At 50.4% G+C, this 24,860-nt stretch overlaps 1 protein-coding gene across 6 annotated transcripts in view; it reads right to left on the bottom strand.

The window, feature by feature from the left end:
- Positions 1–2,865: 2,865 nt before the first annotated feature.
- PDZD2 (PDZ domain containing 2) overlaps positions 2,866–24,860 on the bottom strand; it is a 320,114-nt gene continuing 298,119 nt past the window's right edge. For all 6 annotated transcript variants that reach the window (XM_053914075.2, XM_053914084.2, XM_053914089.2 and 3 more), the window contains 10 exons: positions 24,781–24,815; positions 23,876–24,032; positions 21,857–22,659; positions 18,803–18,911; positions 13,013–17,006; positions 12,191–12,308; positions 9,288–9,389; positions 8,335–8,605; positions 7,284–7,418; positions 2,866–5,724 (listed from right to left, as the gene is read on the bottom strand). In XM_053914075.2, the coding sequence (XP_053770050.1) occupies positions 5,558–5,724; positions 7,284–7,418; positions 8,335–8,605; positions 9,288–9,389; positions 12,191–12,308; positions 13,013–17,006; positions 18,803–18,911; positions 21,857–22,659; positions 23,876–24,032; positions 24,781–24,815 (5,891 nt within the window). In that variant the 3' untranslated portion in view covers positions 2,866–5,557. The remainder of the gene's footprint in view (positions 5,725–7,283; positions 7,419–8,334; positions 8,606–9,287; positions 9,390–12,190; positions 12,309–13,012; positions 17,007–18,802; positions 18,912–21,856; positions 22,660–23,875; positions 24,033–24,780; positions 24,816–24,860) is intronic.

Here is a 24,860-nt window from a genome sequence, read left to right as displayed (position 1 = left end):
TCTTTTATACGCGCTCGAAGCAAGCAAGCAAGCAAGCTACAAAAGTGGGAGTTGCGGTTATCTCTGCATAGCTCTGGGGTCAGGAGGAACTATCTGTCTGTCTCCTGTTGATAAGAACCATCTGTCTGTCCCACTTAATTTGTACCCTCAGTTTAAAGATAAGGGTCCAGACCTGAGGTGAGTCTGGCACCTAAAGTTTTATGGCCCTCTAACTAATTGGCTGTAACTCAGAATAAGCCCTCTGCAAATCACGTATTGTTTACCCTTACTTTGGCCTACAATGTTGTTTCTCTCCCCTATCTATTCTGGTGACCTTCAAGAGGTTTTCTGCTTAGCAATGCTTATAATTGCCTAGCCCTCTTTCCTAGCTCTCAACACTTACATTATACTTATAAACTGGTCTGGGGACATTGGAATCTTTATAGTATTATCTTATTCACGAATAAGCTGTATCTCCCCATTTGTTCGAGTTACCTTTGCTATGTCTCTTAATATTTATAGAACACGTTCTTTTTGTAGGTTTGCCAGCCCTTGCTAAGGTTAAATATATTTTCCCATTGCTGTTGTGATTCAGTGTTTTTTGCCATATGTTCTGTTGGTTGTTATTTACATATAGGAAAGCTCTTGCTTTGGTGAATAATTTGATAGCTACCTTACTGAATTGTAATAGTTTAATAATTTTTAAATTGATGTGCGTATGTTCCCATCTCCCTAACTATATCATATGGAAATTATGGTACTTTTGTTTCTTTCACTAGTTATACCTGTCTGTAGAAATTTTGCCCAACTGCATCATTGGCTCGTACCTTCGGAACGTGTGTTATTCAACAGCAACAACAGTGAACGTCTTTTTCATGTGTATTCCTGACTTCAATGGGAGAGATTCTGGGCCTTTTCCAGGCTTTTAAAAACTGTCCACTGATGTCTTTCACAATATTTTTTCTCTTTCGTCCTACTAATGTAATGAACTGCATTTTGGATTTCTTAACTTCAGGCCATTTCATACCTTCCTGAAATTAACATCGTTTAGGCTTGGAATTTGCTAAACCTGATTGTTTAGTGGGAGGTGCGGGGGTGGGGGGGTGGGGAGGGTTTTATCAAGCCTGCCCCTGGCCCAGTACTGGTCAGTGGTGGACCTGTTAGAGCCCTGGGTGTAAGCGTTGTTCAGTTCATCCCTGAGGATGAGAGAGGCAAGTTGGACGCCAGCTGATTCTCCCCGTTACTCAGACCCTCAGCTGCTTCAGCTGCATCGGACTTCAGAAGGAGTGTGGACTGGTGCTTGCTGTGTCCTTCCAGCCAGGGAGCTGTGGCGGCTGATCTCTCATGGAATCAAATTAGCTTTTTCGTCACAGGATCTTATCCGGCAGGGGCTCCCCTCAGATCAGACCCTCCCTCAGCCCTCACCTGTCACTGCTCTGACCTGCCTTGGCCGACCAGGTGCCTGGGGCAATTAAAACAACCCCCTTCTTCAACCTCACCTCCCAGGGGCTGTTCTGAGGAGGGGAAACGGCTCCAATTCTAGTGCTCCCTGCTTTTTCTGGGGCCCGCCCTCTCCTCAGACCCCTTTCTCCCAGTTAAGGGTTTTCGTGGCGTTCCTCAGAAGTCCTTCACACCGCCTTTGCTCTCTCCCAGGCAGCGGGCGTCAGGTCCCATTTCACTGCTCTCCTTCAGTTTGGTCTTGGGGCTTATTGTACATGGGTTGTAGTCCTCTGTAGTCATAGAATTGGTTTGTGGCTATTTCTGGATTGTATTAAAATCCTAATTTCCCTCTTTGTCTTTGTTTATTTCAGTGGGTTTTAGAGAGGCTCCCCAGCCAAAAGCTCTCTTCTAGTAGAGCCAATCGCAATCTGACTTTTGGGGGATATAGGGAAAATCAGGCAGACAGCCTGGGAGTGAGTGGGGCCAAAGTTTGACGAGAGCATTCACAAATCTCTAAGTAGAGAAATGGTGTGAATAGCTGGGGTGAGGCGGCCCGTTGGTGGCGAGGTGTGGGGCCTGCTGAAGCGGGCCTACGAACGGTGGTGGCGTCCTGTTGCTCCAGGGCCCATCGTGAGGACCCATGGGCCCCTGAGTTCCTCTGGTCTCTGTGGCATGGTCACAGGCTGGGTCCCATTCTTGCATTTTGTTGAGATTTCATCCTGTCTTCTTAACTGGGCTGCTTCAGGTTGGTGTCTGCATCTTAAAACCAAAGAACCCAAATAAAGTAGGTGCTTTTTGTTTCACTCTGGGCAGTAGGATCCCAGATCGTCTGAGTATTCTAGGAGAAGGTGAGTGGGTTGGGGCTTTGAGAAAAATGAAAAGCATGGTCACTGTGAAGAAACTGAGAGAAAAAAATGACAAGGAAACGTCTGCCAGGTCGCGCTGAGCGTCCACGTGAGGCTGGAAACCATGAATTTACAGCAGCGTCGTTCCGTGTGGTTGTGGGGTTTTCTCTGGGACTCCGCATGTAGAAACCAAGCAGCTGGCTGGCTGGACGGCTGCAGGGTTTAGCTGGGGTGGGGGCTGAGCCTGTGGGCAGGGGCCGGCTGCACCCGCCATGGCATCTAGTCTGAGGAGAGTTGCGGGTGATGGGGGCTGTTCTGATGGGGAGAAGTGACAGTTGTCAGAGGGCTTGTTGAAATGGGAGATGAGGGGCGGTAAGTAGGAGGAAGGGGCGTGAGGTCCAGAGGGTCAGGGGGTCGTGGTGTTTGCTTTTCAGGTTTCAGAGGTAGCACATTGTGTGAGAATCTGCGTGTGGCTGCAGGAAGGAGTGGTTGGCTTGATGTTCTGTTGCCTTTGTACCTCTCACCCACTTAGATAATAATTTAGGTGACATTTATCATCTTGACAGTTTAAAAGGTTATTCTGTAGATGCAGAATGAGAAAAACACTAGTAAGTAGAGTGTTTATTTTTTTAAAATTACTTACAAAAGGTTGTTTACAGAGATGTGGGTTTACATAACAGTGACAACATTTTAAAATGTACAGGCTATTTCATATTATTGCACTTACTCTTTAATAATATAAGGCATTTTTATTGTACATAAATAAAGAATTATGTATATCATACAACAGGTGTGGTGCCAATTAGGTCAAACAAAGTTAAACGAGATGTGTCTGGTAGAACGGAAATGAACTAAACCTACTTCAACCTTCATGGTCTATCCTGGCAACTGTGATTTACATATTATAACACATACTTACCCTCATAGCTTATTGTGAATGACCGACCAGCTAAAAACCAGAACAATGAGAGTTTTAGTAGGACAATACCATTAGTGTTCACTTCAGGAAGTGTGGGAATTTATTAGACTAATTAGGAATACTAGTCATGCCTTGAACACTGAAGACAAATAAACAGCTCTCTATCTTAGGGTCAGAAACAGGTTAGCTTCTGCTTCCTCCCTTATGTTCCAACTGTCCACCGGGGAATCCTTCTGGCAAGATCTACGAGAAATGGCTGATGACTTGAACAGAGTTTGGTGAGCCAGAGGTCCGCCTGTGCAGCCCTTGGGTATGAGTGAGGGTCAGGCACTCGAGGGAGGCCCCCCCACCCCACCCCGCTCGGTGTTGCTCCGGAGAGCCCTGCCTGGTCACAGAGGACTGCACTGCTCAGCAGGCACAGCTGGGAGCGTAGAGGCAAAAATCTGTTTTCAGTGTTGACTTCAAATAGTCTCATGTCAAGAAAACAAACCACAAAACTGACCCCCAAAGACTTAAAAACAACCTAGCATGCACCTTGCACTGAATTTCTATAGTATCCTACCTGGAATTGTAGTGAAAAGTAGAAGCTAAATTAATCAGGTCTTTCTAGCTAATTCTTGTACTACATTTCCGTTTGTATAGCCTGTTAAAAAATGAGAAATGTAGGCTCACACCAAGCAGATATTTCACTCCCGTCTGAGAGACCCCTCTGGGCCAGCTGCACAGAGGGTTACTGGGATCAGTTGCGCAGAAAAATGGTGTACAGGGGTGACGGCCCAAGTGCCTCTGTGACTGGGGGTGTAATGACCCGAGTTCCTCTCCTAAGCCATGGGCCCAAGCTGCAGGTTATCTGAAGACGCTCCAACATAAAACCTTAGTGTCGTGATGTGCACAGGTGTGCAGTCTCACCTGTGCTCCCCGGACTCAGTCAGCTAGCCTGTGCCTCCCCTGAGGATTTGGGTTGTGACTACATAGTCCTGTTCCTTTACCTTGAAAGGGGGACTTGCTCTTGTCCTCCATTCTCCTCCTCACTACACTTTGGTGAATGAAGCTGATGAGAAAGAAGTACGAGAGGAGAAAAGCCAATTTTGAGACAAGGAACAGCACCGACAAAGTTCCTGCTTTGCAAGGAGAGTGGCAGGGACAAGTTTCACAAGCAGCATGAGTCACAATGGTCTTCTGTAGGGTAGCAGTTGGGCAAAAGGAAGACTTTGCAAAACAGAGACAAAAATAGCAAAAACTTCAGTCACTGCAGAGGTATGTCACTACACCCAAGTCAGCAAAAGTGATCCAATGCTCAGAAACAGCCCATTTTTTAAAGCTTGCCGGGATGGGGAAAAGAATGACAAAAAAAGTCCCTTGAAAGAATTAGTTTACGCTCCTCTATTTGGATTGTAAATATAATGCCTATGTTTATAAATCCAAGGACACTAAAAAGATACTTGATTTCTAAAAATTTAAATTCCTGGTTGGAGCACATAAAACACAGGCATAGAAACCCAGGGACTGCAATGGTTCCGCCTGCTCTTGTGTTGGCCGGTCTTGAACTCAAGCTCTTATTCAAGACCAGTTCCAAACTGGATACAAGGTGCTTTCAGAGCTGGAACTCCCTGCTCATTGTAAGCAGCAGAGTTCATGGCTATTTAGTACAGTCTTCAAGAACTGCATTTCTGTAAAAGAGCCTTACGACCTACACTTCTGCCAGGTTACGACCCACCCTTCATGGTGCTCAGTAACCCACCCAGTGGGACTCTGCATCCATACATTGCACATTCCACTCACTAAAAAATACCACTTCCTGTACTTTGCTTTTTCATTTTTGGATAATTCCTGAGCTCAGCCTAACCATTAGGTCATAATTGATTCATATATATATATGTTTAAGTCTCCTTTTCAGGGTAACATACAGACCACAGCTCTCTCTGCTGAATATGCCTAAAGCTTGGTTACTTATAAAATTATGTAAATCTAGAGTCTGTTCAGTCGTGACATCTGTGTGGCCCCTCAGACTCTGAAGGCTCCCCAGTTGCGTGGATTGGGTATGTTGGGAGAGGTGGCAGGAGGGATGCGAGGGTCCAGCTGGGTGTTTGAGAGAGGGCATCGTGCCTCATCTGTACCCCCATCAGGAGAAGTGGAAGCTGGGGGACCAGCCTGGGACACCATGAACCCTCCAGGTCCAGGTGGGAGGCTTCCAGAGTCGAGCTTCATGTGTCAGTGAAGGTGTGGAGGTGTTCGTGGGCCTTGTGCACACCGGTCCCTCCGCCGTTGCAGGAGGCTGCGGTGCAGGGAAGTCAGTCTGATTCGCCGGGTACGCAGGGAACAGAGGAAAGGCGACTCTTGTTCACAACCGTGAGCGTCACTACTCGCGCTCGTCTCATGAAGAACTTCTGTGCTTCCTGATTACTAGCTGCACAGGCCCCTCTGGGACAGACTTCATAATATTCCAGGCATCGAAGTGCAGGAGCCCGACCAGGGGTTTCCCGTTAATGGCGAGGACTTCATCCCCAGCTTCTATAGTTCCGGCTTGTTCAGCTGCGCCGCCTGTGGGGGAGCAAACAGCATGTAGTTACTTCCCATCCTCCACAAGGTACACTGAACACTTCACTGAGAAAAATCTCTGTGATGTATTTATCACCTTAGGATAGACACACAGAACATGTATCCATAAAAAGAAATCTGCATAAAAAAATTTGTAACCCTTTCCCCTCCCCCCACAAAACATAAGTAACCCAGGGGAAGCTATTTCAAAAGAGTACAAAATAAAGAGAAAGTTGAACAAAGGAAATCAATAGCTAAAAATCCGAATGGCCAATAAACGCAGAAAAAAACCAGGTTCAACTTCTAATTGTTAACAGTGGTTCACGTGTCCACGTTTGACTGTGGAGATACACTTAATATCTCCACTTCAACAGCTTTAACACATTTCTACACTACAGCAAGTTTATGGGCTTTGAAAAACACGTTTAAGCCCCTCTTCTATCTACTTTCCTGCACATACACATCGGAAACAGTTGTGTGAAAAAGAAATGCACACTGGCTGTGGAAGCACGTATGGAAAAAAGGGCATTGAAAGAAAAACTCCCAAATATGAAAATAATTTTCCCAGAAATGTGAATGCATCCAGATGTAGCTATCCCATCCTAAACTTCTGAGAATCATTGTTAAGTATTTAAATATTAAATATATATATATATATATATGCACGTATGACTATAGTTGATTGTAAAGATTAACAAAATAATAAAAATATAGCTGGAAGAAAGTAAGTTCAAATCCAACCCACTCAAGGACAGAAACATTTTATGTTGATGAGAAAGGCAGACACTGTCCTTAGCATAAGCCGACCCTAACATTAGTTTTTAATAAAGCAATGCTAATAATTAGTATTAAATTGTTACAAAATACCAGTATTTAATATATTAAACCTATCAGCATTATTAAATATAATGATATATTACACATACATGTATACTGATATTGTTAGTATAACTATATTGTTAATATATTGTTCAGCTCAGGAACCTGAAGAGACTTTTGAGAACTGTGCAAGATCATAAAATGAATGATTCAGGTTCATGAAGAGACCTCATACCTACCAACCATTTTACTCTCCTGGAGTCTGGTATTTGCAATTTTAGTGAACGTGATCTTGGCCGATTGTCAGCATCCCTGACTGGCCATTCCGATGGCATTACTTCGCTTGGCACATTAATTAACACTAATGTTAATGAAGAACACAGAGACAGGAACGTGGAGTTGCACAGTATGTAGAAGTTAGGGGCACAGCCCTGAAGCTAGACAGCCTGGTTCTGCCGCTTACACCTGTGACCTTAGGTCCCTGCATAAGTCCCTTATGGCTAGTGTCTCCTTTCATAAAATGATGGTAGCAGTAGTTACCTATGTGACTGGATTGTCACGTGGGTGACGTGAGTTAATACGTAGGAAACACACCAGGGCTGACATGCGTTAACCCTGGCTGTCGATAAAGCACTAAAAACATTTTAGATTGTTAAACACAAATCTGATTTCCAGATGGAAGGCACCGACGTACACAGAAAGAAAACAGGCAGTGGGCCTGCATCGGGTTTCTAGGGCGTTACCTTTGTATACTCTCTTAATGAACAGAGGCCCGTCCCCAGACACCGACGGCTTTCCTCCATCCAGGCTCAGGCCCAGCCCAGCCGAGGTCTTCAGCACTTCGACACACAGAGCATCGTGTGCAGTTACGCTTCTCCCTGCAGTAAAGATGAAAACAACAGGGGCGTTCACTACCTCCCGTCCAGTCCCCCCAAATGTGCTACCCTGGCGCACTCGAGCCCCTTCTACCTTGACGTGCTGGCAACAGCTGAGACCAGCGTTAGGGTTGGTCTCCCAGTTTGGAGCTCCCCTCCTGGCTGTGTTCCTGCCATTCCTGCACCCTCTGCCCTCCTCGGCACTGTCTACAAGAGGGGAATGCCTTTATGCCCACGCAGGCTCTCCGAACGCCCTACCGCTCTGGTCAAGCCCCCACACTGTCGGTACACGTGTAGGTGCAGACTGGGGCTCGCACGTGGGGAATGAACGTGCACTTCAGGAACCAGAGCAGCGCCTGGTTCCAAGTCAGTACTTGGGGTGGCCTCCTGAGGAGCCTTGGTGTGACAGTGCGAGGCACACTGTTTCGGAACCTCTCTTTGAAGCTCTTCTTGGTTGATGAAAGTCTGTCTTTAAACATGTCTTTAAACTTCTTTTCCTTACGTTCTTCCACAACAGGCAACAGCACAAACCCTGGTGTTTCCCAAGGGCACATCTCGGCCTGGAGCTGCTTTCAGCTTTGACTCCACCATCACAACAGTTTCTTGTTCTGCTTACCGGCCAGTTAAGCCCTAACAGGGGGATGGAAATGTGCAAGGGCTTCCTTCTTAGGACATTTAGAGAAGCTGTCAAGTAGCAATTTTAATCTTCAGCAGTCTGGCTTCAACTACTGGCTCGTTTTTAAAAAAATAACTTCTTTGTCACATTGCTTTTGCAAGAATCATCCACAAACACCAGACTTCACTACTTTTAATTTCTCTGACCCAGGATATGATGCCAGTCATCACTTTCCTTCGTGTTCAACCAGAGTCTGCACTGCCAGCCACTCCCCCCTTGTGGGCTGGTGAACGGGAGCCTTACCTACTCCCGGCTCCAGGGGGACGGTCTTTCTGGACGGCGAGCCCTTCCTGTTGGCTGTGGGCGGCTCCTGCCAGGTGGGGGGCCTGGGCTGGCCGTTCGCTTTCTTGACGACCACGAGGGCATCTCTGTGCGGCTGTGCCTGGTGCAGGGCCCTCAGGGCGTCCCCGTGGGCTAAGCCGGCCAGCGAGGCGCCGTTGACTGACAGGAGGACATCCCCTCGGTTCATGGTCCCTTCCTGAGAAGCTGCCCCCTGAGAAAATACCCTGTGGACCTGGGGCAAGGACAGGACACAGCCGAATTCATTTACGACCTTATGAGTAAAAGCAAAAGGGTAACTGCAAGTCTGCAGTAGAGGGACCTTCTAACGGCAAGTTTTCCAAATCACCCAGACAGTTGGTTTATCAAAAACATACTCACTGTGAGGGATGCAATTCTGAACGTCAGTGCCAGCGTCTGAACGCATTTTTACTCAACTCCTTGCTAGTCTCTAACGTGTGCCTGACCCTCCGTGGGGCAGTAAGATACAAAGAGGAAGGGGCCCTGACCTTGTCCAGTGAAGGCCGCCTCCCTAATGATCTCAAAGGCCCTGAGTGACACAGACCTTCAGGTTGTGGTTCTTGAGAAAGAAGTAATTTCATAAGCAGAGGCAGGCTTGGTCAGTTAATTCTGATGTTTTCTACATAAACAGCTGAATTTGAACTATGGGCAGCTGTGGTCATGTATGCTGGCACTTCCTTGGCCGCCCAGCCTGTGCACCAGTCAGCTCCGGGTGAAAGGCCTGTCTTTGTCAAGGGAAGTACTGGGCACTCAGCTCCCCACTTTCCCACTCCTGTTCGGGTCCCTGTGAACGAAGACCAGCAGCCTCTGGACTCACGGACGTGAGTTCTGTCCTGATCAAACTCCCAGCTGCTTCAGCAGCGGCTCCCTGGGAGCATCTCAGCATCATCACTCACCACAGTCGATTTCGGCTCCACATCCGACCCTCCTGCCACACTGAATCCCAGACCCGAGCCTTCTTTTTTAGTCAAGACTATGAAGCAAACATCTTCTTTATTCTAGTGAAAAGAAGCAGAAACATGAAAGTACATTCCTTGCGCCAAGAGTAGTGAGTGCTGATAAAAACCCTCCCGTAGCATAGCACTGAGATCCGTCACCATGAAGCCCAGGGGTTTTCCAGGAGCTTTCACAGAGTATTTGGATTGGACGAACCACGACTCAACCACACTGCGTTCCTCCTGGGAGGTCTCTTTATGGGTTTTCGAGGGTCCGTGCTGTAGCTGTATTACCACAGGAAGGTGGGCGTGAGCCAGGACGGAGCCATTTAGACGCTAGTGGAGCCATTGTAGGCACCAAACTGTGTCTTTCCAAAGTTGATCATGAAGGGAGTTCGCTATTCTACAGTTAAGTCTACAGTTTCGCAAACAGCGAGGCAGCCGAGGGAGACGCAGAAGCGCCAAGAGCAGGGTAAGAGCACGTTGAGGCCGTGAGTTCTGTGCCCTCCTCCTCCCGTGTTCCGTTCATCGGGTTCCAGGTGTGGTCAGTGAAGCAGTACTCATAAAATACCAAGTATGTTTGAAACTGTAAAGTACCTTCCACTATTTAAAGTACATTAAAACTGTCAGCTCTCGTAGTGAGCTAGTCTACTACATTCTTAGTAGGATTCAGAGGTTAAGTAACAAAAGACTGCCTAATGTTTCAATCGTCGATCAAAAGATACCTTGATAAAAAGTTTTAAATAAAATGAGCTGGGCTAATTAATTATACCGAATTTTGACTTCCTCCACCCACACACTAGAGATGATTCATCACCATTTGAAAGATCTGCATTGCTAGGTTCCGCAGGAAGTGGTTTATAATCTATCAACTCAAGGTGTTCTCAAACACAGCAGTTGGAAAAGAACGTAATAATACCCTTCAAGGATTGCTTTGATGAGAAACGGTGAAAACATTGAAAGAGAAAACCCCCTTGGTACTGTGCTGGGGAAGGAACCCAATATTCCAAAGTGTGTGGTTCCATTCGTAAGTCCTAAGGGCTAATCTTAACGCATTTTACATTTCTCTGAAGAAGTTCATTCGAAGCGAAGGCTCCGTATGCTGACAATACACAGTCCCACAGAACTTTTAGGGGTTGGGCTTTTGCCTTGATAGGCAAGTTTAACCATGTGTGTGCTCAGACATGGTTCAGTGGAGAGAAGAATGATGACTAGGTTTTCTCAGCAAAAACAGGACCATGTGGCCTGGCAGGTGGTCTACCTGCAGCTTCTCAGAGGCAACATTTGATGCTAAAATAGGAACACTTCTGTTTAAATGCATTATTGGAGCAAAGAGAGGAAGTATTCGAAAATGAGACTCTTCTGCATCCCAGAACATTATCACCAAAATTTTAATTTATTAAAAAACCTTTTTTCCAGTTGTGTTTGGGATAACAAGCGTGCTGACCAGATTTTGCCTCTGAGAAGCTCAGCCCAGCATCAGGAAAGCTCGACCCACTTCCAGGGCTCCCCGAGGTGTGGGCATAGCGCAGTCAGGAGACCAGGGCTGGCTTTCTGACTGCAGACCCTCACAGCGCCCCAGAAGCCAACAGGCAATTGTTTGGGGCAGTTCCATTTTCAGCACTGACAAACAATACTCATCGGAAAACAGCAAGGCGGGAAACTTCTGGTCTAAAGATGGCAGAGTAAGGACCTCCCTGCTCACTGCTCCTCTGAAACCAACGGAAGACAGTAAGAAAATCAGGGGAGAAAGCTGCATTCTGATGAAAGTACGCACGACCTTCAGCACCAAGCCACAGTACCTGCCTGGCGGGTGGTGAATATGGAACCAGGGCCGGGGTGAGCGAGGCCCCAGAACATGCCTCCAGGGGGCGCTCAGCACCCCTGTCCACACACAAAGTCTACCTGTATGTATGGTCCCTGAAATGTCCCATCTCTAGTGAGGTGGTTTGAGAACTTTTATATTTGGTTTTCTCCTTTAACATTTGTCTGGAGTAAAGGTGGCCCTGGGCAAGGTGTGGTCCCACCACACCACCCTGATGGGAAATCACCGTGCAAAATGTTTCCTTATTGTAGCGAGTTGAGGGACGGAAGGAGATGGTGGAGCAGTCCCTTCCATCGGGACCCACGTCTCCCCTGAATCCCTCCTCAGGGGCCTGCGTCACAGCCCTTCTAACGTGAGAATTCCTGGAACAGGGTTCTCGGGGGCTACCAGTGACCCTGGTACATTACCACTCATGGAAAACAGCTCAGATTTGCTTTTTTCTCTAAATAGAACATTTTCATGGCTTAGCAAATCTCTGTGGGTAGTCCTGTCCTGAGACATTAATGTTGCACTTCAGAAAAGTATTCTAGGTAGGACACCCCCCCCCCTCCACCAGCCCAATGGTTTCTTTTGTTGTTGTTACTGCCACATCCAATTTATTTAAAGACTATTGGTAATGACTAATGAGCTCCTTTGTTGGGAACCCCAGGGCAGGGCCACACAGACGTTAACTCATATCCCCAGCAGGTGGCGCCCTTGACAGGTAGTTTAAGTCCACCTTCCCTAGCAATTCCAAGCTGCCTGGTTCTGTTTTGAGGACTCTGTGCAGACAAACTTGAAATGTGGGGTGGGGTGGGATGGGAGGTCAGTAACGAGTTGCCACTGGAGAATTAAAATAGCAGCTATACCAGTCTGGCACCTAAAAATGCAAGACAAGGTGTAGCTTCTAAAGCAATCTGCAAGTAAGACAGAAGAGTGAGCTGTAGACTCACAACTCGAGACCTGGAGAAGGGCTCTCTGGATCTCTGAGCTCATGGACATTCCCGGGCATGGACCTGGCCACAGCCTCGTCTCCCTGTGTTTTCTGTGTTTCACTTACCTCTGATTGTGCTTTCGCCTCCTGCATGAGAGTCAGGACGGTAGCTTTTGACCTCACCGAGGACAAAACAGCCTGTAACCTTTGCTGGTCCCCCGCTGACACTAGAAGCTGATCCAAACTAAATAATACAAATGCATTAGGAGAATGTTAGAGGAAAAAAGCAATTTCTCCATTTTTAAGGACACATTTAACACGAGCTCCTTTCAACTATATTTTAGGTATTTCCAGGGGGAATTACTATGGATTCAGGGATTCCTGGATGTTAGGGAACCAATGTGGTAACTTAACAAAATTTGATGCATTAAAAAATAAGCAATGTATAGGCTGAAGTGAAGTGTTTTAAAATGTTAGAAATTCCCTGTTTAGCTGCAGTCACCTTCTAAGGCCCAGATTCTTTCCTGAGGTGCAGACTTCCCATCCACCATGGCTGGGAGCTTTTGCTTAAGTGCCCTGTCCTGTAGAAGCCCCTCCTTAGCACACTGTTTTGGCAAACACTTTTCCCAGCAGGCATTTCACTGTTCCAGTAATGATACTAAAAACAATGGGAGAATCCTGGGCTGGATGCTGGAGCAGAAAAAGGACTTTTGTGGAATTCAGTAATAGCTAAATCAAGTCTGTAGTTAACGCTGCTGTTCCAATGTTAACTTCTTGTGATCAGTGGATGGTGGTTATATAAGACGCTAACGTTAGGAAGAACTGGGTGAGGGGTGCATGGGAACGCTCTGCAAGTTCTTTGCGACTTTTCTATAAATCTAAAACTAGTCTGTAATAATAATAATAAAAAAGTTTATTTAAATAAAAGGGGGAAGGGCAAATACTTACTAAACTGACCAGCTCTTTCCGGAAGGCGGAGACTGGGTGGTTTCACCCTCCTCCTTGGTGGAGCTGGGTGCCCCAGATTCACCGGCTTTAGGCCTTCTTCCTCCTGGACAGGCCCTGTCCCCGCCCTTCACAGGGCACAGAAGGGCAGTGGACCCATTGAGGCCCCCGGCCGGGGAGCCAGGCGACCTCCTGGGGACGACTTCCAGCTCGGTTTTAAAGAGCACAGCCGTGGGCCCTGCAGAGAAGTCCTCATTGCAGAGCTTGTCGAGGTCGGGCATGCTCAAGGCCCTCAGTTCCTGGAGCTTAGAGCGTGACAGGGGAGAGGGCTGGGTGTGGCGCACAGAGCACTTGTCCCTCCTGTTGGGCGTGGCAGGTGTCACTGTTGGGGTGGGAGTCCCCGCAGGTCCGGGTGGTTTCTTCGGGTCAGAGTCAGGACCTTTGTCACTGGCCTCCACCAGGTTTTGCCGGGAGACCATCAACATCATGCTGGATGGGGACTTGGTCATCTGGGGGATGAGGCTGCTGGCTTCACTCTGGCTCTCGCTGCAGGAGCTCAGGCTGCGTCTCAGTGACCTCGAGGTTGGGTCACTGGGGAGGCCGAAGCTCCCCGAAGCCACGCTGCCAGAAGACCGCCTCCCAATGGGAGGCTTGGAGCTCACAGACAGAAAAGAGGAAGCCCCAGACTTGGCCATGGGCCGGTCAGAATTGGCCAGGTTCTCAAAGGACTTGATCCTCTGCTTCACAGAGAAAAATGAGGTAGATTCATGGGGCCTGTTCTGCTCAGAGTAGTAATGTCTCCTGGTGACCTTGATTTTGTCTGTGACTAGGCAGCTCGTCTCCTGCACTGAAAGGCCATCCCCTTTGTCAGGTGTCGGAAGGTTCCTTGACGTCTCCAGCAGGGGCTTCACACTATGTACACCCTGTCCATTAACCAGGCCAAAAGCACCGCCTTGGGACACCTTGGCCTCAAGGAGGCCACTGCTTGTAGCAGGGATCTGGCTGTCCCGATGAGAGCGACCTGGGCTGGGCAGGGAAGGCCCTTCCCGTCCAAAATGGCTCGTGAACTGGGCTGGCATGGAGTAGGTCCTGGTGGCTGGCCTTGGCGTGAAATAGGGATGCTCGTCCAGGGCTGGGCCCCCTGGTGTGCCATTCCTGGGTGTCCCTGGGGACTCTGACATCTGGCGCAACTTTCCCGGAGAGGAACCTGCCTTTTTAGCAGGCAGCTGCGGGGAGCAGGAGGTGGCCAGTTTGGCCGTGCTGAAGGAGCGCCGCATTTCCTGCTCCACCTGGGAGGCATGTGACAATGTGAGCGAGGGTGGATGGTTTGGGGATGATTCCACTGACTGGTGACAGATTCTGATCTCACTCTTCTCCTGACAGTTGCTCTGGGCCAAGAACCCTCCCTGCCTGTCACTTTCGGCTGGCATGTCGCTCCATGCTTTCTTTGGCATTCTCTCAGAAGAAATTTCAACTATTTTCAGCTGGTTTGTTCTTTCTGGGGGATTGCTAGCAATTGTTTGGCTTCCTTTGTCGCCGGTTACCCCAGGTTGGGCTACTTCTGGTACCAAACTTGTTTGGCTGGCTGAGAGCTGCTGGCCCTGCCTGGGAGGCGGGAGCTCCCACACGTCCACTACTGTGGATGCACTGCTCCTTGATGCTGTGGGACCTGTCCCCGCGGCCACCCTGCTCTCTGGTCCATACTTAGGCGATCTGGGGGTGGCCGGGCAGCCTCTGTCGGGTTCCGAGTGGACAGCTGTGTGGAACCTACTACCTGCACCTTGCTCAGGAAGAGCCTTGGGGGAGGTCGGGGATGAAATAAATGGTCTGATGCTTGTGTCCGATGCCGACGGTCTCAATGACCCCAGAGCTGCAGGAGGTGGCTTGCTCTCCAGCACACACGGGGGAGCCTTGACAGTGGCTGTAGTGTTTCTGCCGGAGTCCTCATGGCCGGCTCCCTGGAGCCGGTGTGATGCTGCCTTAGAAAGCGCTTTGTGGGAGGCCTGGGGGGAAACGAGGGATTTCTTGTGGTCCGCCCCACTGGCCTTTGGTGGATTAGCAGCCGGGGCCTCGGAACCGCCTTTGCTTTTGCTCTTGATGCTCAGTCTCCTCAGCTTAGGACCAGATTTGGATTTCTGACAGTTACTTAAAAGGGTTTCCACTGAACTTTTTTTAGGTGCATCTTTATTTTCAAGATTCAGTTTCAGCTGAGGGGGACTATTAGGCACAGTAACCCCCTTTTTGTGGCTTGTGCTCAGCACCTGGCTTTTGGAGTTGGGACTTCTGGCTGGCACCACTGACTGTTCCTTTTCAGTTTGGTTCTGCAAATGTGTACCTTGGTTACCTTTATTGATCTCTTTAAACCAGGCCATGATGGGCCTCCTGGAGACCATTTTTGGCTTCTGCAGCAGGTCGTCTGGGTCTTGACTCTCAGAGATGCGCAGGTTTGTCAAAACAGATTCCCCACTCTCAGGGGCACCCACACGAAAGGGGGACCGATTTTCAGTTGCGTTAGCTTTTGTGTCTGGTTTTTTGTCCGGGCTTTCACCATCCAGCAAGTCATGTCCCAAACCATTTACTGAGCTAGGAGGGCTGAGAGGGACCACGTGGTTGTGCAAACGCCTAGCGGCTTCAGAAGCCTGGCTGTTGTCCGCGGCTGAGCCGGTGCCGGTGGCTTCCACTGCGGCTCCTTCACACGAGGACCTGCGCTTCTGTGCCATCCTTAGGTCTGCGTGGAGTTTGCGCCCCTGAGCGTTTCCACCCAGGAGAGCCGACGGCTGGGCAGCGCCCGGGGTTGCAGGGGACACCCCGTCGCGGGGACTGGCTGCGGCCTTGCTTGGTGCACCGCTGGCAGAGGGCTCAGCCCCGGCTGGAGTAGGGCAGGGCGCAGCCCGGGCTGGTGGGCGTGCCGCCGTCGAGTTGGGGGGACCGTGGGTGGAACAGATTTCAATTTGCTCCTCCTCAGACTCTGTGGCCTCTTCCTTAGGCGAAGACCCCTGAGAACGAGGAGGGGACCAGCTGACCCGGGTGGCAGCGCGTGAGGCTTCGGGGAGCGACTCGGGGTCGGAAGACGAGTCCTCGGCGTCGCCGTACATGGATGAGAGGGACGGCTCTGTGCTGTCACCCAGGCCCGACAGGGACGTGCTGTCCTCGTGAAAAGGGCTAAAATTTCTCGAGTAGTTGCTCAGAAAGCTTTTGCTCACAGCAAAGTGTGTATCAGGGCTGATGGAATCCAGCACGGAGGGCTGGGAGACCCACTGCGGTGGCGGGGGCACGCTTGCGGCCCAGGCCCTCCCCGAGGTGGGGGTCCGGCTACCGGTGCCCGGCTCAGCGCGGCCCGCACGCCCCGCTCCGGCTCCGGCCGCTGCGGGCCGCGGGCCCTGCGAGCTTCCCTCCTGACTCGCCTGTTCCCCTTTGTCCGGACACCGCGGCCTGCCTTCCGAGGCCGCCTGCTCCGTGACGAGGCCGTCGGGGGCCCTGTCGGAGGGTGACGGGCAGGGGGCGCCGGCCTGCGGCACCCCCTCGGGCCTGGCGTCCGCTCTCTGGAGCAGCGTGGACTCCCGGGAGTGCTCGGGTGTGAGGGCCCCAGACGTGTGCAGAGCTTGGCTTTGGTCACCTGGAGCTCCTCTTCTCTCCTGGCGCACGAGCTGGCCTGGTGACAGGACGGGGCCTGCTGGAGCCGCCCCCTCTGCCTCGGGCCTGGCTCCCCCGTGCGCACCTGCCTTCCCGGGGGTGTCTGCCCGGCAGGTCTCGGGGACTGCCTGAGTGGCGCTGGAGTCGGGATGAGCTGCTGTGGTCTCCCCTGGAGAGGTGCTGTGGTCCTGGGCAAGGCTGACGTGACATCCGTCCTCAGACTTGGGGACACTGGGTGACAATGGCCCTCGGGGGTCCTCAGGCTGCCTCACTCGTTCTGTGTCCCCTGAGGTCTTGCTGGGGTCAGGGTGAGCGGACCCCTTCAGCCCTGGGGAAGGGACAACGTCAGGGGAGCCATCCAGTCCTGTGTTGAGAAAGTAAACAAAAGATGGGGTGACGGTATGGGAGGTAAAGGGGAAAATGTGAGAAAACAGAAAAACTCAAGTAAAAAAACTGGGAAACTGTCTTTTCTGTCTTCTTCAGAAGGACATTCCACAGTCTGAGTGTAGGACTTCTTGTCTCTCCAACTAGAGAGAGCAGGCGTGACAAGCAGCACGCGGCTTTGGACGCTCCCCTGGGGCTGCCGGCAGCGCTGCTGCTGCCCCTTCCCCTCTCCTGGTCCTGTTTAAGGACCAGGCACAGTGGGAGCACGTCCCTCGTGTTCCCTGCACCGCGCCCCGTGATGGCAGATGCCACAGAGTTCAGGCTGCGGTTCTGGTTCCTTCCTGAGCCTCACGCAGGTTCTGAGAGGCTGCCTGTCTCTCTCGGCTCCAGCACCTGGCCGGGCACCTGCCATCTGGCTTCCAACTGTGGGCTGTGAGCCACACGGGGAAGTATAAAGCAGTCCAAGCGCCGAACTTTAGGGACTCATTGCCTCGCACAGAGATGAGGCTGACCTGGGAAAACACACAGAACGCCGCAGACAGGCCGCCAGTCCACGCTGAGCGTTAGCCGGGTCTTCACCAAGCTCAGGGGGGTGAGGGGGCTGTCCCAGAGGGCTGGGGACTCGAGTGGGGTTCTGGAGGGATAGTGTGACCAGAGTGATGAGCAGGGCGAGGAAGTGAAGGGAATGAATGCAGGGAAAAAGGAAGCAGCATGAGGCCCTGGCTGGCTGGGTAGTTCATTCGGTTAGAGCCCATCCCGCTAGGCCAAGGCTGAGGGTCCAATCCCGTCAGGGCACATCGAAGAATCAACCAATGACTGCATAAATAAGCGGAACAACACATCAATGTTTCTTTCTCTCTCTCTCCTTCTTTCTCTAAAATCGAAAAGCAGTGGCACGGAATCTCAGTGGTGCAGGGAAAGGTGCTACATGCCAGGGACAGTGGAGAGCAGCTACCTGGTCCTAGAGCGGCCCTCTCCCCAGGCCCTAGCACTCTGGGGCTAATCTGCCTATGACATCTGGCACATGACACCGTACAGTGGGGGGTGGGGCGGGAACTGGCATAAACAAAACATAAGATTTGCTATTTTCCCAGGAACTGCAGGCCTGAGGCTTGAGGGAAGAAGTCACAGCGAGAGCTCTGGCTTTGAGAAATGTGTCTACTCCGAATGCCTTGTCCCTCCTCAAGTTCCTATGTCACTAATTAAGAACCAATTAGCATAACGTAGCACTGTGCTAAGAGCTTTTCTTGCACTTAATTTTCCTCCTAGCCCTGTGAGGTCAGCGCTGTGACCATAAGCATGACTTAAACCCAGAGTCTGGTCTCATGGCCCCGAGTCCAGGGCTCTAGGGCACTGAGCAGAGAACTGAGGCCTGGAGTGGCTAAGCAATGTACCCAGGGTCACCCCAGGAAGCTGGCTCCACAGCCCACACCATGACCTATACCCCTTGGCCTTTGAGTAGAGAGCACCTGGCAATAACAGGCTGGCTCAAGACACTTGTGGAGGCCCTACATCACTTCCCTAGGCCCCGGGAAAGCCAGGGGCCTGCCCAGATTCAAATCTAAGGTACATGTCACAAAACGGGTGAGGCGGGCCAGCTGAATGAAAATGCAAGCCCTGTCTGTGGCATTGGAGCTAAAGGCACAATGTTAGATGCAGGCCGCTTTTAAGTACCATTAATCTGTGTAAGAGTTTTTCTTCCCTCTTAAAATTCTCCACATGTAGTGGTTTCTAGGGGCACTTCCACCCTCCCATCGAACGAATGAATAATCTTACCTGTCCCAGGTTGTTGCCCCTGGTCTGGCGTGGCTTCAGGCAGGTTCTCGGCAAGGCGGCCAGCACCTGGGTGGGGCCCGTGCCCGGCAGTCAGCTTCTGCAGAGGTTCCTGGCACAATGACAACAGCAAGTCACTGTCTATAGCTTTCGGGTTGTCTGCATCCCAAGACATCGTACACAGAGCAGAGCTGGTTTGGGAAAAATGCAGAGAGCTCTGGACTAGGAGCCACGAGACCAGACTCTGGGTTTACGTTAACTAGAAATCGCACGCTCTTGTCACTCTTCCTAAGGCTCCGTCTTCTCGACTTCAAAATGCGGGTGATTAGGGAAATGAGACAGCACCTCAAAGCCAGCAGGATGGCTATCATCGGAGAACAGAATAACCAGGGTTGGTGAGGACATGGAGAAATGGGGACCTTGTGCACTGTTGGTGGGAATGTAAATTGGTGCGGTGAGGCCACTGTGGAGTATGGAGTTTCCTCAAAAGAAAAAAATAAAAATAGAACTATCTATGATCCAGCAATCCCATTTCCAGGTATATACCTAAAATGTGAAAGCAGGGTCTTGAAGAGACATTAATGTGCCCACGCTTATAGAGGCATTATTCACAAGAGCTACAATATGGAAGCAACTCGAGTCCATCGACAGATGAGCAGATAAGCAGAATGTGGTCTCTACAGAAGGTGGGAGGGAATCAGCCTTAGAAAGGAAGGGAATTCTGACACAGGCCACCACATGGATGAGCTCTGAGGACATCATGCTAAGTGAAGCAAACCAGTCACAGAGGCAAATACCATACAGTTCTACTTACCCGAGGTGCCCGGCACAGTCAGAATGAGAGAGACAGAGGGCAGAACGGTGGTGCCCAGGGGCTGGGCGGGTGTGGGGGAGTTAGTGGTCAAGGGCCAGAGTTACAAGATGACGAGCTGTGGCAATGGGTGGTGACAACGGCCGCACAGCACTGAGGCTGTTACTGTCACTGAGCCGTGCACTTGAAGGTGGGCAAGAGGGCCAACTGTTAGGTGTTTCGCCACACGCTCGAGAAAGGAAGAAAACGGGGATGAGGAGACTTGCCCTGCCTAACCATAGGGGTTTAAGTGCAAGACGACTAGGTGAGTTATAGGAAGAGCACGCAGCACACAAAAGGCTGCACAGACGGAAGGTGGTGTCGTTGCACCGCAGAGCGGATATCCGAGAGTGTAGAAAGCAGCTCCTCGCTCTGCTAGTTAGGGCGGGGACTAATCTGGGCAAGTGAAATTGACAGTTACTATTTCAGAATTTCACTTTAGCCATGTGCCAAGGACTATCTTCCTTTCTTCTAATAGCTACTGTGAAGAAAATCTTTGTAAAACAAATTTGCTAAAAAGGTAAGAGCGTTAATTGAACTTTTCTCCTCTGGGTTCGAGTCAGAGATTGGCCCAAAGGTGGCAGCAGAGGGAAGAAGTGAAAGGGATAGAGGGTCTTTCAGCTACTCTGGTCCCGCCCCCCCCCCCCCCCCCACCAATTCATTCAGTAAAATGTCAATTGTCTGCTGAGGGAAATCTGCACAGGGTTTAACGCGGTTAATTTTCTGTACGCCAGTCAGGCACCAACGTGACACAGAGACAGAAGGAGAGAGTGGGCGCTGGACGGGGTGGGGGTTGTCTGGCACTGTGAGGGAATCGTAGGCTTTAAAATGGTTAATTTTAGGTTCTGGGAATTTCCTCTCAATTTGAAAAAGTATTAAATAAAAACAGGAGACAACCCACGTACCAAAAGATTTTTTTTTAGCTTCCACTATTTGTGGGTAAATACTTTATGGCATGCATTCTATTTTCTTTCTTATGTATAAATAAGATCAAATTTTGGAATGAAAATTTTTAAGAGAAAAATTAAACTTCTTTGGAACAAAAGTTTTAAATGCTGTTTCTGTTTGAAGTTCATATTGGCAATACTAGTTCACAATTGCAAAAGGCCTTATTTTAATAGATATAAATTATGATGAATAAAAATGCCAGTTTGGCTTTATATAGTTATCCAAAACTTGTCAGTGATACTTTTTAAGAGAAAAGGTTTACCCATTAGGTGAATGTTACATTTTAAATCACATGCGCTGTTTGGAGGTAATAATTTTTTAGGAGGAGGAAAAAAGATGTACATTTCTGCTTTTTGTACGAGGTTAAGAAAACCCCTTCTGTTTAGTATAGTTTTTGTGACTTGGTATTTTCCGGGTCTATTTACATGTATGTTTACATAAACCACCTGGATACACATCTTTATAAATACGGCCTCACAAGTCACCTCAGATTCTTTGCTCACACAGAAATCATTTGTGTTGAGGAGATCATAAATAACATTTGTGTCTCTTACTCCTTGCTAAAGTGGAGGTATTCTGACATTTAAAAAATGAGCAGTTTGATAATTCTGGGTCATTCTGACACAGGCGTAACCAAGGAGGAACAGAACAAATACTAATTTGCATTTAATACGGTGGCATTGTCAGTCTCTCTCATGGGACCTCACAACAAGGGTCCGTGTAACTTCACACATAATCACTGGAAGAAGTTTAAAAAACTAAGGGTCATTCAGAACTTTATCAGTAGTGGGTATCACTGTTACCCTGTATTTGATGGGCACCCGACTCTGGGAGTTGGTCAGGGCACAGGGCGTCCCTCCTCCACGGCCCAGGCAATGGTGGCTCAGAAAGGCTCAGTAACTGCCTCAAAGATCACCCAGCCAGTCAGGGGAGAAACCGGGCCCAGGCCCAGGGCTCCCATCTGCCTGCCTTGCACTGCCTTTCCATCATCAACCACGGGCCCCGTGTACAGGTAAGAGAGCGATGGTATCTTTCGGCCGAATGATCCATGACTCAACACCTGAGCACTTTCCCCTGCGTCCCGCTGATGTATTCACAGGCTCCCGAGCCATCCTGGACTGAAATGAATGCCTTGTTAAAGGAGAATTCTCCCGTCATTACCTTTTCTTGCAGGCAGATGCCCCTATGCTTTATAACACACTCCATATTCATTCACACAATATCCACTTAGATCCCAAGTAACTAAGAAAATCAGTTACCTTTTCCACAGTTCCACCTGGTTGAAAACCAGTCATGGTCACTTGCCCTGAAGTGCCTTGGACTTTAGAATCCAGACCACATGGGTCATCAGCTCCCTCCGTCAGGCTCACTGTCTCCGAGCCGCTGGGCCTGGCGTTGGCCTCTGGCTGCTTGCAGTGTGGGCTGACCCTGGCCACGACTTTGTGCCTAGACACGAGGCTCCCATCCTTCTGGGGGGAAGTGGGGCCGTCCATGCTCACTGGACTCTGCGGCCCAGCTCTATATTCCAGTTTGGGTGAACTCCTGGATCCAGACAGTTCCTTCCGCCCCGAGCCGCCAGAGCCACCCTTGGGGGCCTCTGCAGAGGACAGCAGGCTGGCTGCATGCAGAAGAGTGTCCCTCAAGTCCCTTGGGACAGTCTCCTCTAAGTTTGATGCACTGCCCAGGAGAGGCACTGAGGAGGCCTTGCTGACCAGTGTTTTCGGGGGATGTTCCTTCTGATCATTGGCACCTGTGACCTTGGAAGAGGTCACGGAGACAGGCCTAGAGTTGTCTTCCGTCCGAGACCTGCTGGAACCTGGGAGGGTCCCTGGGAGGGAAATGCAGTCACCTTCGCTGTCGAACTCGCCCTCATCACTGGCGTCGTCGGCCTCGTAGCAGCCCACCTTCCTCTGGCGGAGGAGAGGGTTCCGGAGCCCCTGTGGGCTTCCAGGGAGACTGGCTTGTCTGGCTACCGTCACCTGCTTGTGGAAGAGCCCGGAGCCCCGCTGGCTCCCTAGACACACAAGGCTGTTGGCCCTGGCTTTTCCGGGTTCCTTGTGAGCTGGCGGGAAAGGAAAGTCAAATGAAAAAGCTGTCTGGCCTGATGTTCGAATGTGCCCCCTGAGCGTGTCCACATGCACCCCTGCCCTTTGGCAGCCTGTGGCCACGGGGTGCCAGGCTCCCACAACAAGGCTGTGTGAGGTCTGCACACAGCGGGCACCGGCTTCCCTCTCCCGTTTTCCTGCTGGCCTCCCTTTTTGTGTGTTTATTTTTGTACCCGAACCTCTCGAGTGTTTAACTTAAACATGGGCACTGTGTAGAAATAGAAATGTATCATTTGTCACCATCCAGGACGTCTATTGCATTTCTGGGGTCCGACCCAGATGTTGCTGCTGAGAATCCCTCTTCAGGAGGCTGTCCGGGGACCAAGCAAGTACCCCTCGCCTGGGCCTTCCGGTCACCTGAGGTCCTCCCTGCATCGGCATCAAGGTGGGCCTCCCCAGAGGGCACGGGAGCTCCGAGACCCTGTGGTCCAGGGAAGCCTGTGATTATAATCTATGAATAAATCCCAGCAGCGAAGGGAAAAACGGCCCGGGCTGCTCTGCGAACTCTACACATCTTGCTAAGTGTAGTGGGAAATTACACAAGCTTCTGCCTGGAAGTGTCTCCCCCAGACCAGAGGAAGCTTGTGTGGCGCTCCGAGTAAGAGGCGGGGCGACTGTCGCGGGCCTCTCCTCAGACAGGGCATTTTCTTGTTTGCATGTTTGGAATACAATGAGAAGGGAAACCTTGCCAGCAGAAGTCTGGGAAGTCAGCACAGGCCACTTGAGACCGCTTTCTCCCAGGGCACGGAGAAGAGGAGAAACCAGATCGAACGTCTAATTTCCACCTATGCTGTGTCAAGAGAACTCAGTGAGGGTGTAGGGAGGCAAGGACCTGACATCTGGCTGGGATTCCCCTGAAACCCAGGCCATCAGGTTGCCGATCCTGATTTGGCGCCACTGATTTCAGGGCTCAGGTGTGTACACAGCACCTGGGGCGGCGGGTTCGGCTTCCCTCACCAGTCCGCACAGACCGGGCACCCAGCCCGTTGCCGCAGGCTCGAGTGGCCGGCCATTAACAGTGTGCTGCGTTTCCCAGGATACACTCTGAATGTAGTTGGGGTAAAAAGGCGGCTTCCACTCAAGCAGAGGCCTGGTTTCCGCTTCTCTTTTCCTACGGCAGCACCGCGATGCGTGAACCAGTGCGGCCCGGCTTGGAAAACAGTCGTCACTTACCGGAGGAGCTGGATGGCAGGCTGCCGTCCTCGGAGGTGCTGCAGCCGCTGCCCGTGTGATCCTCGTCCTCCGACCCGGCCACCACGAAGTCTGACAAGGGGCCTGGGACATCGTGGGCAAAGTACTGGGAGAGTTCAGAGTCAGGGACCAAGGAGTCCTGTTGACGAAGACAATGTCAGGTGGCTCAGAAGGGGCATCAGAAGCGGATTATTTTAAACACTAATTACTTCCCATGTTCCTGAGAACACTTTGTTCTAATCCACGGTCATTCCAAACAGCTGTGACGGTAAACACCCACTTCCATTTACTTTAGGATGCCTCATTAAACATTCAATGAATCAAAAGCCAGCAGTTGCTGCCAGATGACGTTTTGTAAGGGTTTTTTTTTTTTTTTTTTTTTTTGCTAAATGTTTGGCAATGATGAGGAAGGCCAGGGCAGCCATGGAGCAACCCTCCCAGGAAACCAGTGGGGAAGAGATAGGAAAACAGAATGAAATCCCAAGCCCTGGTTCAGCCTATGGATGAAACAGACACAGGGCAGCCTGAATCCTGCAGTCTGACCCGCTGGCACTTGGGAGCAGCTGGCTGAGGAGTCATCCACCAGCTCCTTACGGCTGCAGGGCCCCCAGAACTGCCGGGGCCCTCTGATTACAGGGCATTTTGATAGCTGTTTTTAAACTGCAACTCAGTTCTTTTGTTTTTCTATTCTTTTCCTGGGTAAATAGTTAAGAAAAGAAACACATGTTTGTGTATTTGTTCTCAAATCAGCATTGTTGCTGTTCCTGTGTAAAGTGGTCAAGTGACTCCTGGGCAGAAACGTTGGCAGGGCCCTCACATTCGCCTTATGGGCTCCAGGACTTTGTTCCTGAGGCAGCTGGGCAAGGCTGCAGTGCACCTTGACTCACCTTCTTTGCAAAAGAGGGGCTCTTCAAGGGGGTACCTGTTGGGGGAAAAGCCACCATACTGTCAGAACAACAAAGCTCAA

The sequence above is a fragment of the Desmodus rotundus genome, chromosome 1, assembly GCF_022682495.2.
Source record: "Desmodus rotundus isolate HL8 chromosome 1, HLdesRot8A.1, whole genome shotgun sequence".
NCBI classification, from domain to species: Eukaryota; Metazoa; Chordata; class Mammalia; order Chiroptera; family Phyllostomidae; genus Desmodus; species Desmodus rotundus.
The sequence above is the reverse complement of the archived record's forward strand: the minus strand, read 5'-3'. Positions and strand labels throughout refer to the sequence as shown.